This window comes from Octopus sinensis, linkage group LG13 (genome assembly GCF_006345805.1).
Source record: "Octopus sinensis linkage group LG13, ASM634580v1, whole genome shotgun sequence".
In the NCBI taxonomy this organism is placed as follows: domain Eukaryota; kingdom Metazoa; phylum Mollusca; class Cephalopoda; order Octopoda; family Octopodidae; genus Octopus; species Octopus sinensis.
The window spans coordinates 62,890,896-62,904,718 of NC_043009.1; the positions used below are offsets into that span (position 1 = coordinate 62,890,896).

The following is a 13,823-nucleotide window of genomic DNA, read 5'->3' on the forward strand; positions in this document are numbered from 1 at the left end:
GAGTGGGAGAGAATTTAAAAGGCACACCAGTGATACACAATATTGGATTTAAGTGTTGGATCTAAGTATGGTGGTGGGCATGTGAGAGAGAGCCCCTTATTCCTACATTACAATAATGGATGACCTGTTGAGGCAAGTGAAAATCAAAATTAAAATCGATCCACATCAATAGAATTTGTAGTTTGCGGTACCAGTGCCGGTGGCACATAAGAGAACCATCCGAACGTGGCCGTAGCCAGCACCACATCGACTGGCCTCCGTGCTGGTGGCATGTAAAAAACACCATCCGATCGTGGCCGTTTGCTAGCCTCGTCTGGCACCTGTGTCGGTGGCACATAAAAAGCACCCACTACACTCACGGAGTGGTTGGCATTAGGAAGGGCATCCAGCTGTAGAAACACTGCCAGATCTGACTGGCCTGGTGCAGCCTTCTGGCTTCCCAGACCCCAGTTGAACCGGCCAACCCATGCTAGTATGGAAAGCGGACGTTAAACGATGATGATGATGATCTCACTAACCCCCCCCATTTTTTTTTTTTTTTGATAATGCAGAAAGTCAAGCAATAAAGAAATATACTACAGTCATAAGAATATAAGAGTTTCGTTGCCATTTTTAGTAGGTTTTCATTTATCTGTTACTCAGTTTCAAAACATTTTAATCTCAACAGTAAAGATGACAAGTGCAATAATGCAGCAAATGAAGAAATACTTACTTTATCTTTCCTCTCTCCATAAGATCACCCTCATGGATTATCACAGTATAAAGTAGCCGTAAAGTAGATGTTGCTGAATTTCCTGCATTATTCCGTAAGCCCAATAACCAGCGAACCAACATTTTCATAGCCAAAACCTGTCAACATTATATTCAAAATATTACTCTTTCTTCAAGACAGATGTTTAATACAAACAAGATTATTATCACAGGTGACCAATTATGGTTACAAAGACCATGTTTAACACTTTTCGTTATCTTATTTCTGTTGAGATGCTCTGCGTCTCTTTCAATTAATTTTAAATATAACAAAGAATTTAGTAAAATAACTTAGTTATCATTAAGCTAGTGTTATAAATTGTGACTAAGGTTTATTGGAAGATTTTAATTCAAAACTTTTGAAAACGAGAAATTTGTACTACAGGGTCAGAGGCAGTTTCAAGTGGGTTGGTATTGAAATGGTTAAGAATGGTTTCTCTATTATATATTTTAACCCATTTGTTACCATATTTCTGTTGAGATTCTGTGTGTCCCTTTCAATTAATTTTAAATATAACAAAGAATTTAGTAAAATAACTTAGTTATCATTAAGCTAGTGTTAGGATCATAGATTGTGACTAAGATTTGGTGGAAGATTTTAATTCAAAACTTATGAAAACAAGACATTTGTACTACAGAGCCAGAGGCAGTTTCAGCCGGGTTATCAAAAGGGTTAAAAGAAAAAAAAAAAGGGCAATTAAAACAGGATTTTAATCTAAAGAAAGTTTGTAAAGTAGCCATGTGTGGCATCCATTACAAAAAGCATATGACAGTTTATTAAAGCCTTAAAAATATTGTGAAAAAACTTTTAGTTGCCTAGTGTGTTCAAATTTGTTAATAAGGGAGTGTTGCACTCACTTTTGCTTGAGTTTCTTCAGAAATAGCATGATCTGCATACCAGCTATCATGAACATGTACACCTTGGGTCTGTCAAAAATAAATTAAATAATAATAATTAGTTCCAATTATAGCACAAGGCCAGCAATTTTAAGGAGACAAGTCAATCACATCAACCCCAGTGGAATTTGAACTCAGAACATAAAGAGCAGGAAGAACTGTCACTAAGCATTTTGTCCAGCACAGGAAGGATTCTGGCAGTTCACCACCTTAATAATAATAATTTTTTCTACTATAAGCACAAGGCTTGAAACTTTTGGGGGAAGGGCCAAGTTGATTACAACGACCCCTAGTGTTCGGGTGGTGGTCTTTTTATCAACCCCCAAAAATTTGAACTCAGAACGTGAGGACGGACAAAATACCACAAAGCATTTTGCCTGGCATGCTAATAATTCTGCCAGCTTGCTACCTTCTTAATGAAAGTAATAATGATATCCACTGAATTTCCGTTTTTAAGCACCTGTCTGATCTGAAATTAATGCACAATAAAAACACAAAGCTGGATCAATGATTGTCATTAAAGAACTAATCACTGAGGGGAATATAATCTAATTCAAACGCTATTAATGCTCAATTTTGTGTAAGAGAGAGAGAGAGAAGGCATACATTAGTATAAGGACAGAAATTGAGCATTTGTTGAAAATCTTTATCCATTAGTAGATTTAAATGGTGTATGTACAGTAAAGTGAATCAGTTGTTTATGACAATTCCAGCATATGGAGATGATCTTCGAACATTGAGCCTCACAGAGACAATGACTAGTGACCAAGACCTTTGGCGATATGTTGTGCTTGAGAAGATCCGTCAAGCCAAGTGAAATTGTAATCATGGCTGATGTTGGTGTCACGTAATGAGCACTGTTGGAACATTGGGACTCACGGAAGCAGAGTGGCTGAGTTCCTTTCAAGCACTGAGCCTCATGGAGGCAAAGTAGCCAAGTGCCCTTTGAGTGTTGGGCCTCAGAGAGGCAACGACTGAGACCTTTGGCATTATGTCGAGCTTGAGAAGAAGACCCATCAAACCAAGCAAATTCGCAATCACAGCAGATACCGGTGTCACACAAATGGTATCCATGCCGGTGGCATGTAAAAGCACCCAATACACTCTCGGAGTGGTTGGTGTTAGGAAGGGCATCCAACTTCAGAAAACCATGCCAAATCAGACTGGAGTCTGGGGTAGACTTCCAGCTTACCAGCCCTGGTCAAAGCATCCAACCTATGCCAGCATGGACAACAGACATAAGATGATGATGATTATTAAAAGCGAAAAAAAAAAAAACACTTTTTTTTAAAGTTTTGCTTTATCAAAAGTCAACATGTCCACTTACTCGATCTTGCATCAATAAATCTTTAACAATTAACTTGGACACGACATTTTTCATTTCAGTACTAAATTCTCCCGGACATATTTGAGCAATATGTCCCATTGACACTATGGAAGTCAGGAAATTAGCAGACTCAGGATTCAAGGACTTCTTCACATGCTACAAAAATAGAAAATGAGAGGAGGGGAAAAATTAGTTGTAAATTTAATATATGTCTGATCAAATACTCTACATATGATTTCAAATAGAAATAAATTGTTCTCAACTTTCAACTACAATACATTTTTCTTAAATTTGAAATACAATCTGACAGTCTAACTGTAATCTGTTGCAATTACATTTAAATCATAAACTAAAAGCACTTAAGCCAGTACCACGTAAAAGAGCACCTGTACCAACACCTTTTAAAAAGTACCCAGTACACTTTGTAAAGAGGCTGGTGTTAGGAAGGGCAACCAGCTATAAAAACCATGCCAAATCAAATGGCCGGAGCCTGGTGCAACCCTCTGGTTCGTTAGCTCTTGTCCAATCCATGCCAGCATGGAAAACAGATACATGATGATGATGAATATTTAACCAGCTAGCTTTTCATTATAACAACCCTACAATAATCACTTTTAATCTATGTTTAGAAAAAACCTTACAATTTCACAACTCCTGAGCCAAAATCCGTAAGCCAGCATTCTGCACTCTTTACATTCAACAGGTATTTTGGATAAAAATACAAATCACAGGCTTTGTACATATTTTCAAACATCCTTTCTACAAAAGCTGGCTTAACTCAATACTATCAAACAATATCCAACTGAACTCTAAACACAAAAACAAAAAGGGGGGAGGTGCATTAAAAACTCACCTCAAACACCTGCTGTAAAATAGATTCCTTTTCATGTTTGTACACAATACTGATACATTTGATTGCATGCTTTGTTTGTCTGATATTTCCCATTTTGGCTGTAGTCTGAAGAACTGGCAACAGGCTTCTGTTAAATAAATAAAAAAAGCAAAACATAAAATCCTGTTCAATATAAAATTTATAGAATAAAAAAAAATGCAACAAAGGAAATTTTGGCACAAGGCCAGCAATTTTGGGTAAGTCGATTACATTGACCCCAGTGCTCAGCTGGTACTTATTTTATCAACTCCAAAAGGGACAAAAGGCAGAGTAGACTTTGACAGAATTTGAACTGAGTATGTAAAAACAGACGAAATGCCGCTAAGCATTTTGCCTGGTGTGCTAACAATTCTGCCAATAAAGAAAATATTCATCTCACAAAAAAATATTTTTCAATGTTTTGATACTTACGAATATATATTTGGACAGTCTTTTTTCAAATTGGAACCAGTGTTCACAAATATTTGAAGAGTTAAATCAGCTGAAATTAAAAAAGATGCAGAATGTAAGAGGGGTCATTGGAATTTGTTACACTGAGGTTCTACCCCTCCTGTTCCCATCCTATAGCTAATTTGAATTACATCAACCATCCATCCATACAAATCATCATTATCGTTTAACGTCCGCTTTTCATGCTGGCATGGGTTGGACGGTTTGACTGAGGACTGGTGAGCCAGAGGCTGCACCAGGCCCAATGACCTGGCAAAGCTTCTACAGCTGGATGCCCTTCCTAACGCCAACTGCTCCAAGAGTGTAGTGGGTGCTTTTACGTGACACCGGCACAAAGGCCAGTCAGGCAGCACTTGCTAAATGTCTGCTTTAAAAAAAAAAAAAAAGAAGTTTCTGACCAGAAGATAAGTCCACTACAAGTGACCCATTTACAGCTGAGTGGTCTGGAGCAACATGAAATGAGTGTTTTGCCCAGGAACACAATGCACAGCCAGCCTGGGAACTGAACTGATGATCTCACAATCATGAGTGTAACGCACTTAACCACTAGGCTATGTACCTTCACTTATGTGTGTGTTGAAAAGTTGGCAAAGGAAGGCCAGCCAGCTATAGAAAATCTAACTCAACAAATTCCATCTAAGCCATACTGGCATGGCAAAGTGGATGTCAAATGATGAAAGCAACCCTTTAGTTTGGTCAACCTTACTAAGAGTACAAAAAGAAAAAAAAATCCTTTACATAAGGAACACAACACTATTCTCATAAAAATCTTTATATATAAAAGTGAAGTTGTGTGTCTATCTCCTACGATTTAGATTCCTAACTACTCCCACATTTTGCGGTGCAGTTTAACCAAAACCGGGTATCTTATAGTCGTGATTCATATCGAGCCCTTCTGGGTATTAGCGTACGTCTACGATGAGTCTACGATTTTAAAAATAATTTACCATTATTTTTTTCCATTTTAATGCACTTTTTCGCTATTATATAAGGGAAGTAACTCTCTAAAAATGTCTACGATGCGTCAACGATTTAAAAAAAAATTTACCATCATTTTTTCCCCAATTTTAATGCATTTCTTTGCTATTTTTTGGCTATAACTCTCTAAAAATGCTTATATAGTTATTTCCCTTACAAATCCGAGCAACGCCGGGCGATACTGCTAGTAATTAACAAAATAGAAACTGGGAAGAATTTGATAACAATCATGAATTTAAAACAATCAAAGATAATCCTTAATTAATTACTCACATATAACCTCATCTTCATTTTTCAGGAATGTCAATAAATCTTCAAAAACACTCTCTCTGTTAAAACAGGGTGGGAAGACACTGGACAAAGCCTGTAGGAACAAGGAAAGAAAAAAAACCACACATTGAACGGAAATAATTTGAAATTCATTCTGATAATGTAAACAATATATTAAGTTCATAATGAGAAAATAATAAAAAAATAAGTAGTTTAAGGTTAAATACTAACCAGAAGAAGTTTCAAACCTTTCTCACCAGCTGCGAGAACTCCATCATCAACATATATCAAGCCACTAATTACATCACAGTTGTACTTCACCAAGGCACTGATAGCATCTGCATCAATCATGACTGGGGCTATACGCTCTAATAAAGACTTCACAGCTGTGTAGAAAGGAGTTTGCTGGCCAGGATTCCCAACCTTTCGCAATATTTCTTTCTGTAATGGGAATTTATCAAAGAATTTACCATTGAGTATGAAAACAGTTTTTCATAAAAATTTTTTTAAATAATAAAAAAAAAAAAAAAAAAAAAAAAACATGTGGGAAAAATTTATTTATTTTTATTCAATGAGGTTTATCTTTTATCTGTTACTCGTTCAGTCATTAGACTGTGGCCATGCTGGGGCACCACCTTGAAGAATTTTAGTCAAACAAATCAACCCCAGTACTTAGTTTTGTTTTCAAACCTGCTACTTATTCTATTGATCTTTTTTTGCCGAACTGCTAGGTTACAGGGATGTAAACACACAAACACCGGTTGTCAAGTTGTGGGGGTACAAACACATGATGGGCTTCTTTCAGTTTCCATTTACCTAATCCATTCACAAGGCTTTGGTCGGCCTAGATTTGTAGTGGAAGACAAATGTATGCCCAAAGTGCCATACAGTGGGACTGAACCCAAAACCATGAGGTTGGAGAGCAAACACCTTACCACACAGCCACACCTGCGCTTATGAAACAAACAAATATTCCTCAACCCTATTGAAATACATTACTTTTAGTTCAATTAATTTTGAAAATAACAAAGAATTTTAGTAAAATAGTCATTATTTAATGTCAGTTTTCCATGCGAGCAGGGGTTGGGCAGCTGGATGGGAACTGATAAGACCAGGGACTGCACCAAGTGCCTTGGTCTGTTTTGGCATGGATTCTATGGTTGGATGCCCTTCCAAACACCGACCACATCGCAGAGTGTACTGGGTGTTTTTATGTGGCATTAGCACCATAACTTAGTCATTAATAAAACTGGTACCTGCAGCGTAAATCAATATGGAATTTTGATGGAAAGTTTTAATTTAAAACAGGGACTTTGTATTACAGGACCAAGGGCAGTTTCAGGCAGATTAGTATCAAAAGGATTAAAGTGAAGAAAACCAAAGAAAATAATTACAACAGCATCTTCAGCCTTGCGGCATGTGCAGTCTGAGCTGACCAGTGCTTTTAGACAATGGCGAACACGTTTATCTTCTCTCAAAATATGATTGAATTTTTTAAGATGTTCCTGAGCTTTATTAGGTTCAGGTAACTGTCCTGAAAATACAAATTGCAACATTGGATTTAATAAATATTCAAAACAAAAAGAGCAAGAATATTTCTTTGAAATTTATTTCATTTATGAACCGGAGAAGGGAGTTGATTTTTCAAATCAGCATGAATTGCATACACACACACACACATATTTATAGGTAATTTCAAGACTTGCAAACATCAAAAGGTTAATCAGAGAAAAATACTAGCAGAATTCCTACACAACTGCACTTGATTTTTTTTAAAAGTTACAATAAATGAAACACCAGTTACTACTTCAAATGTCTTTTTAAGAAAGTTTCCAGAAAGCTTCCCTATTCACCCTGCCTTCCTTAAGTTTAATTCAAATTTCTAGTTTGTGTAAACATAATACTGATGATAGAGATAAAGACACTGATTGCTTAGAGACATAAGGTTTCATAATTTATGGGATAAAAAATAAAAAGGAAATGAGATGTTCTAATACTGTTCAAGCCATTTCAAAGAACATCTAGAGTAAAACCACGAGGTGATAGTGGTTTAGCTGGAATTTAAAAATAGTCAAATTTGGTGCAATCAGAGCTCAACTCACCATTAACTCTTTGCCCAGCTGTGTATCACATGTGATACACAGGACACATTTCCCCGACACCCATGCATCGAATATGATACACATTTCCTAATTTTATCAACCACCATAGTAACTTGAGACTGAAAACATTTGAAAGGGCTAACTAAAAGACTGAAAACAAGCATGGACATTTAGGATGAATTTATGAAAATGCTTTGGACAGGCAAAGGGTCAAGTAAAATTAAGTAACAAGGGTATACATACTGGCAAGAGCTATTAATTTGGCTACCACAGGAGCAGGGCATCCCTGCAAATTTTGCTCAAGAGCATCAATCCACTGCAGCACACAAACTCGGACTCTGAAAGAGAAGGAGTTAATAAAGTTAGGATAGAGTAGTGATATTTTTCTGATACACAACAGATCATCATCATCATTTCACATCTGCTTTCAAATGTTGGCATAGGCTGGACAGGTTATCACGGTCTAAGTCAGTTCTTAGTTAATGCTCTCCAAGATGAATCAAGGATGTCCCACATATCATTTTTGTCAAAGTTTATATGGCTAGATGCTCTTCCTAATACCAACAACTTTTCAGGTGCAATTCATTATGATACCAATACGAGAGAAGTTGTCATGCCATTGGAAAGACTAAAGAGTCTTCCTGGCCCTACAGTGTTTCCGTTAATTTGCAAACTACTTTACAGAGTGTACTGAGTGCATGTCATCACAGTACTGCTATGAGAGAGGTTGTCTTGATCCAGGCAAGACTAAAGAGTCCCTGTGACTGAGAGGGTGAATACAAAAACAAGGGATAAGAGAGAGAGAGAGGGAGGGAGAACCAAGGTGAGACAGTGAAGGAAGAGCAAGATGGGCAAAACAGATTGATAGGCATGAAAGGTTTGTAGAGGAGAAAGAGAGGGAGAGAGAAATGGTTATGTTGGCAAGAAGAGGATTGAATAAAAACAATATGAGCAGCATGATGAGGGAAGAATGAGTGAGGAATAGAGACCAGATGATAAAAGAAGAAATAATCAAAGTGAGAGAGAGAGAGAGAGGGGAAAGATAAATTTGAATAATTCTAAACGTATGGCATCCCAATATCTCACTTAAAATACACACGAAGTAGCCTCCAGAAGAAAAGCGTCAACTAAAATCTCTAATATAAATTGGACATGGGCAATCATTGCATTCTTTCTTGCCTTGAGGTTCACAGCCAAACGGCTGGATGGATTCGCATGAGAAATGGCACACATGTGGAGACGGGTGCATAGATTGGAATGCAGTTTGTATTTTTTTTTCTCAGCCCCCATACTTACCGAGAAAATCAATTAAAACTTTTTCTAATGGAATTCCCCTCTTTCTTCCGCCATTAAAACAACCAGTTGCTTAGAAACTGTTTTCTGATGGGGGTGGGGCCAGGAAATTTTCATACAGCGGAAGAAGGATCCAATCGAAACAGGGGACCCGAAATGATATGGTTGACAAATGCTGTTATAGATTATGCCTAACCGAAAATGATCATAGCCACGTCATCCAAACAGACCGGGTGAAACCGGGCTTAGCTGTTAGTAATAAAGTGAAATTGTCCACATAATACAGACAGTTATAATCTAGCAATGAAAGACCTCTTCATAGGAAACTTTAGGGAACAACAAATATTGTACAAATACATATTAATCACAACATCACACCAGAAAATATCTCAATTTCATTTACACAACATACAATAGACTTTACTGACCAATCAAATCCAAGTGAATATTCAAAAGTAACTTCAATTACACCATAATTAATGTTTTTTCTTAAGTTTCCTCAGTAGTGTTCAAGATTTGCATTAAAAGTTTCTTGGGAACTTGCTTTTTGTAGCATGTGTTGAGAGTGTTCCGCTTCCGTTTTATTGACTCAAGCCTGGTTTTTCTTCCTCTACGTAACAATAGCATACAAGAAGGCATTTCTAGCCATACACATTCATAGACATCACACTGCATCTCTCCAGACACTGTCTAAACATCTACACACAACCATAATAATGCTTCATGGATGTATGTATCTACCTTCAACAGCAAACTAGAACACATTCAAAAGATATAGCAAAATAAAAAGATAAAAACAGAAATAAAACTTACCCATGCTGGTACTTCAACAACTCATTAAATGCTCTGAAAAAAAAAAAAAATACTGATATAAACTTTGTGCTAAGAAAGCAATTGTTACACAGAAAATCAATGTGTAAAGAACAAGTCTAAACTAAAACACAAACAACTATGTTTAGTTATATTCACTAAATCATGCTGAAATGAGAAAAGTGGTTTATGAAATCTCTAGTTTGAGACGACAGGTTAAGATAATGACACAAGGTCTAGAGCCCAAATAAACAGAGAAAATACTAGAAATAATAACTATAATAGTGGGGATGAGAGATGTCTTTGGTGCAGGTACGTAAGATGATGCTTGTAAGCATGGAAGTAATGCACATAAAATGGTGCTGATGGAAGCTGGGACCAAAACAGAGTGTTTTGGTTAATAAGGTCATAAACTAGAACAATGTTAAGATAATCTTGCAATTTCCTGAGAAGGATAATTGGTTTAAGAAAATCTAATCAAGTACAAAAAACTGTGACAACTTAATTCTAACGGATTAATAATTTAAGATTCTTTAGTGCTAGTTAGGAACAATATATTTTATATAGTGAAAGTAGGCCAAAGCAGACACTTGCTCTATTTTAAAAGTAAAGCTTTATAAATATTTTCACTGGCACACAAAACTGTTCTGTATTTTTCACTTCACCTGATCCAACTGTTTCTATAAAAACTTTTATATTGCAAATTTAAATAACTTTCAACAAAGAATAATAAAGAAACACGAATGTCAATCTTACTTCAGAGCATGTTCGTCTAAAGATGTATACAAGTTGTGAAGCCGTTTCATTCTTTCCGATGTCGGCAGCGTATAGGGTACAAGACAAGTGTTAAAAATGCGTTCAACAAGTAACCTAAAGGAAAAAAAAAAAAGAAATTTAGAGAAAACATATATTCACCCAAATGCAGCTTATTTAGAATAAAATAAAGACTCAATATATTCATTGAGAAATAGGAAATCATCATCATCATCGTTTAGCGTCTGCTTTCCATGCTGGCATGGGTTGGATGGCGCAACTGGGGTCTGGGAAGCCAGAAGGCTGCACCAGGCCCAGTCTGATCCGGCAATGTTTCTACAGCTGGATGCCCTTCCTAACGCCAACCACTCCATCTGTTATATAAAAGTCTTCATCCACAAATACACTGAGTGAGCAATAAATCTTAAAAAGTGTGAATATTTTTAGAATGGCTATAAAGAACAGCCTTTATGAAAACACTATATAGGGTAAAAGTTTGATAGTGATATCATTTATCGACGATTTTTAGAACTGCCTATAGAAAACAAGTATTGGATAATTCTTACACCTCTTCAAAGGAGATCAACAAAGGATTCCTAACAGCCACAGCACTTCCAAGAACTGTACTGCAAGGAAACCCACAACTTCTACCCAATCCTAACTTAACTTCTAAAAAATTCCACATTGTGAATAGTAACTCATCCAAAACAGAATTAATACTCTAAGTAAATAATGAAATACTCATATAAATACATACTCATGTATTTTTCAAACAAATGCAGACATGTCGGCATACAATCATTATATCTAATAGAAAATATATTTCATATGAATACGTTACATTTAGAAGAAGGAATAATGAGACACAAGACTTTATAATCTTGCAGTGAAATAGAAAGTATTTCACACACTGGTCATTACCATTATTTAATGTCCACTTTTCCATGCTTTGTATGGGCCAGATTGTAGGTGCAGGCATGGCTGTGTAGTTAAAAAGTTCACTATCCAACCATGAGTTCAGTCCCACCACATGGCACCTTGGGAGAGTGTCTTCTCTTACATCCCAAGGCTGACCCAAACCTTTTGAGTAGATTTCATAGAGAGAGTGTGTGTGTGTGTGTACATGTACACGTGTGTCTTCTTGACATTGCATGATAGTTGTAAATAAGTGCCAGTCATTCATTTCCAATATTCCATGAAAACATGTCTGCCCATGAGGGGATCCTACCTGGAATCAGGTAGGGCTGGGAGGCAATAGGAAGGGCAACCAGCAACAGAAAATCTGCCTCAATTAACTCCATGTGACCCATGCCAACATAGAAAAGTGGACAATGATATTATTTAAATTCACAATTTCTTTACCAGATGAATTAGACCCCAATCTGGCCATATATTTACCTGTCTTCAGGGCTGTGCTGATAATAAGCGTGAAAAACTTTATCCTTAACCCATGCAAGACGCTTTGCAATTGCCGTGTTGTCAGGATCTTGGTTAATATAAGTCTTGTACAGGTGAGCTAGTCCAAGTAATGCTTCTCGCCGTATCTTAAACTAAGAAAATCAGATTTCATCACATTAAAAATTGAACGAAATATTTCTTACTTCATTTATAAACTTTCAAAATAATAATTATAAACAAGAAAAAATAAGTAAAATGCTTAAGCATGGCTGGAACTAGTAAAAGAGTAAGTATATAAAACAAAGGGGAAGATTATGTGATAAAGAAGTTTTTATCACAACCACGTGGTTGAGTTCAATTCCATGAGGCAGCTTGGGTAAGTGTCTCACTGTGGCATGGATTGGTCAAATAAATTCAGTTAAATATGGTAGGTAAAAAATGTGCATGAGAGTGTGTGCACAGCTTTTGTTTATGTATGTCAGCAAAGTGTAATAAACACCTTCAAGAAAACTTAGGGGGTGGGGTGAGGGAGGAGATACTAAATGAAGTCTCCTGAGATATATCAAACTGGACCTTAGAAACTTGCAATCAACATCACTGCTCCAAGTTGCAATAAAGATAAGTCTTCTGATTTCAATTTGTGTCAATGATAATGTATAGTAGCCTTAGTCAAAGTCATCTACTTGCTTTCAACAACCAAATTGGAAAATATCCTAAGTTGGTAATTGGTATTAGCAACAGTAAAACGCTTAAACCTTATTGATGATCCGGACCAGTACAAATGTGGTATCATTTATGAAAAAATTTAATACTAAATATCAAGTAAATTTTGTATTTGAAATTAAAATGTGGATTACCTTCTTGTCTAGAGTTCGTTCTTTAATGAAAGCCAACAGTTCATCAGTTATCATTTTGAAATCTTTCTTTGCAGCATTCAAAACTGCTGATACAACCTCCATTCGAACAGTCTCTTCGGGATCATGCTGACGAATTTTCAGTTGTTCTAAAATGATAAAGTACATGTATTTCTTGAGTTTTTTTTTTTTTTAAATCATAATTTTTTTTGCATGTATTTTTAACATGTGGATAAAGAATTTGTCTTGAAACTTTGAAATGATTTAAGATGATTGCAAATTTTAACAAATCTTGTTGCAAAGGTGGTCATCTTTGACAATATTAGATGCAGAGACTCACCTTCAATCATTCACTTCTTTATCATCATCATCGTTTAACGTCCGTTTTCCGCGCTAGCACGGGTTGGACGGTTCGACCGGGGTCTGGAAAGCCAGGGGCTGCACCAGGCTCCAGTCTGATCTGGCAGTGTTTCTACAGCTGGATGCCCTTCCTAACGCCAACCACTCCACGAGTGTAGTGGGTGCTTTTTACGTGCCACTGGCACAGGTGCCAGGGGAGTCTGGCATCGTCCACGATCGGCTGGTGCTTTTAACATGCCACCGGCGCTGGCATCAGCCACGTTTGGATGATGCTTTTTATGTGCCACCGGCCACGTTCGGATGGTGCCTTTTATGTGCCACTGGCACAGAAGCCAGTCGAGGCGGCGCTGGCATCGACCACGTTTGGATGGTACTTTTTATGTGCCACTGGCATCGGCCACATTCGGATGGTGCTTTATGCTTTAATTTATTAGTTAAGCATGAAGAATACAATTACCTTCCTTTAATCTATTCCCTAACCAGATTTGATATTTTTCTACAAAGCTTTGACATTTTATCCCATTTGATGGAGGTAAAATCAATAGCCTAAACAATTATAATTATACCAAAAATGAAGAACAAGATATTTTATAACTTCAGGAAAATTTTGAAAATTATGACTGATATTTTGATATCTTGGGTACAGTAGAAATTCCGAAAAAGAAACCTAATTTTCATGCCAGAAACTA

At 36.7% G+C, this 13,823-nt stretch overlaps 1 protein-coding gene across 4 annotated transcripts in view; it reads right to left on the minus strand.

The window, feature by feature from the left end:
- Positions 1-13,823, minus strand: part of LOC115218247 (sister chromatid cohesion protein PDS5 homolog B) — a 75,204-nt gene that overhangs the window by 19,837 nt on the left and 41,544 nt on the right. For all 4 annotated transcript variants that reach the window (XM_036508456.1, XM_029787983.2, XM_036508457.1 and 1 more), the window contains exons 11-23: positions 12,778-12,923; positions 11,921-12,072; positions 10,526-10,639; positions 9,773-9,805; positions 7,910-8,004; positions 6,959-7,098; positions 5,796-6,005; positions 5,568-5,658; positions 4,278-4,347; positions 3,828-3,954; positions 2,975-3,130; positions 1,609-1,677; positions 713-849 (exon numbers count right to left, since the gene is read on the minus strand). In XM_036508456.1, coding sequence (XP_036364349.1) covers positions 713-849; positions 1,609-1,677; positions 2,975-3,130; positions 3,828-3,954; positions 4,278-4,347; positions 5,568-5,658; positions 5,796-6,005; positions 6,959-7,098; positions 7,910-8,004; positions 9,773-9,805; positions 10,526-10,639; positions 11,921-12,072; positions 12,778-12,923 — 1,540 coding nt within the window. The remainder of the gene's footprint in view (positions 1-712; positions 850-1,608; positions 1,678-2,974; positions 3,131-3,827; positions 3,955-4,277; positions 4,348-5,567; positions 5,659-5,795; positions 6,006-6,958; positions 7,099-7,909; positions 8,005-9,772; positions 9,806-10,525; positions 10,640-11,920; positions 12,073-12,777; positions 12,924-13,823) is intronic.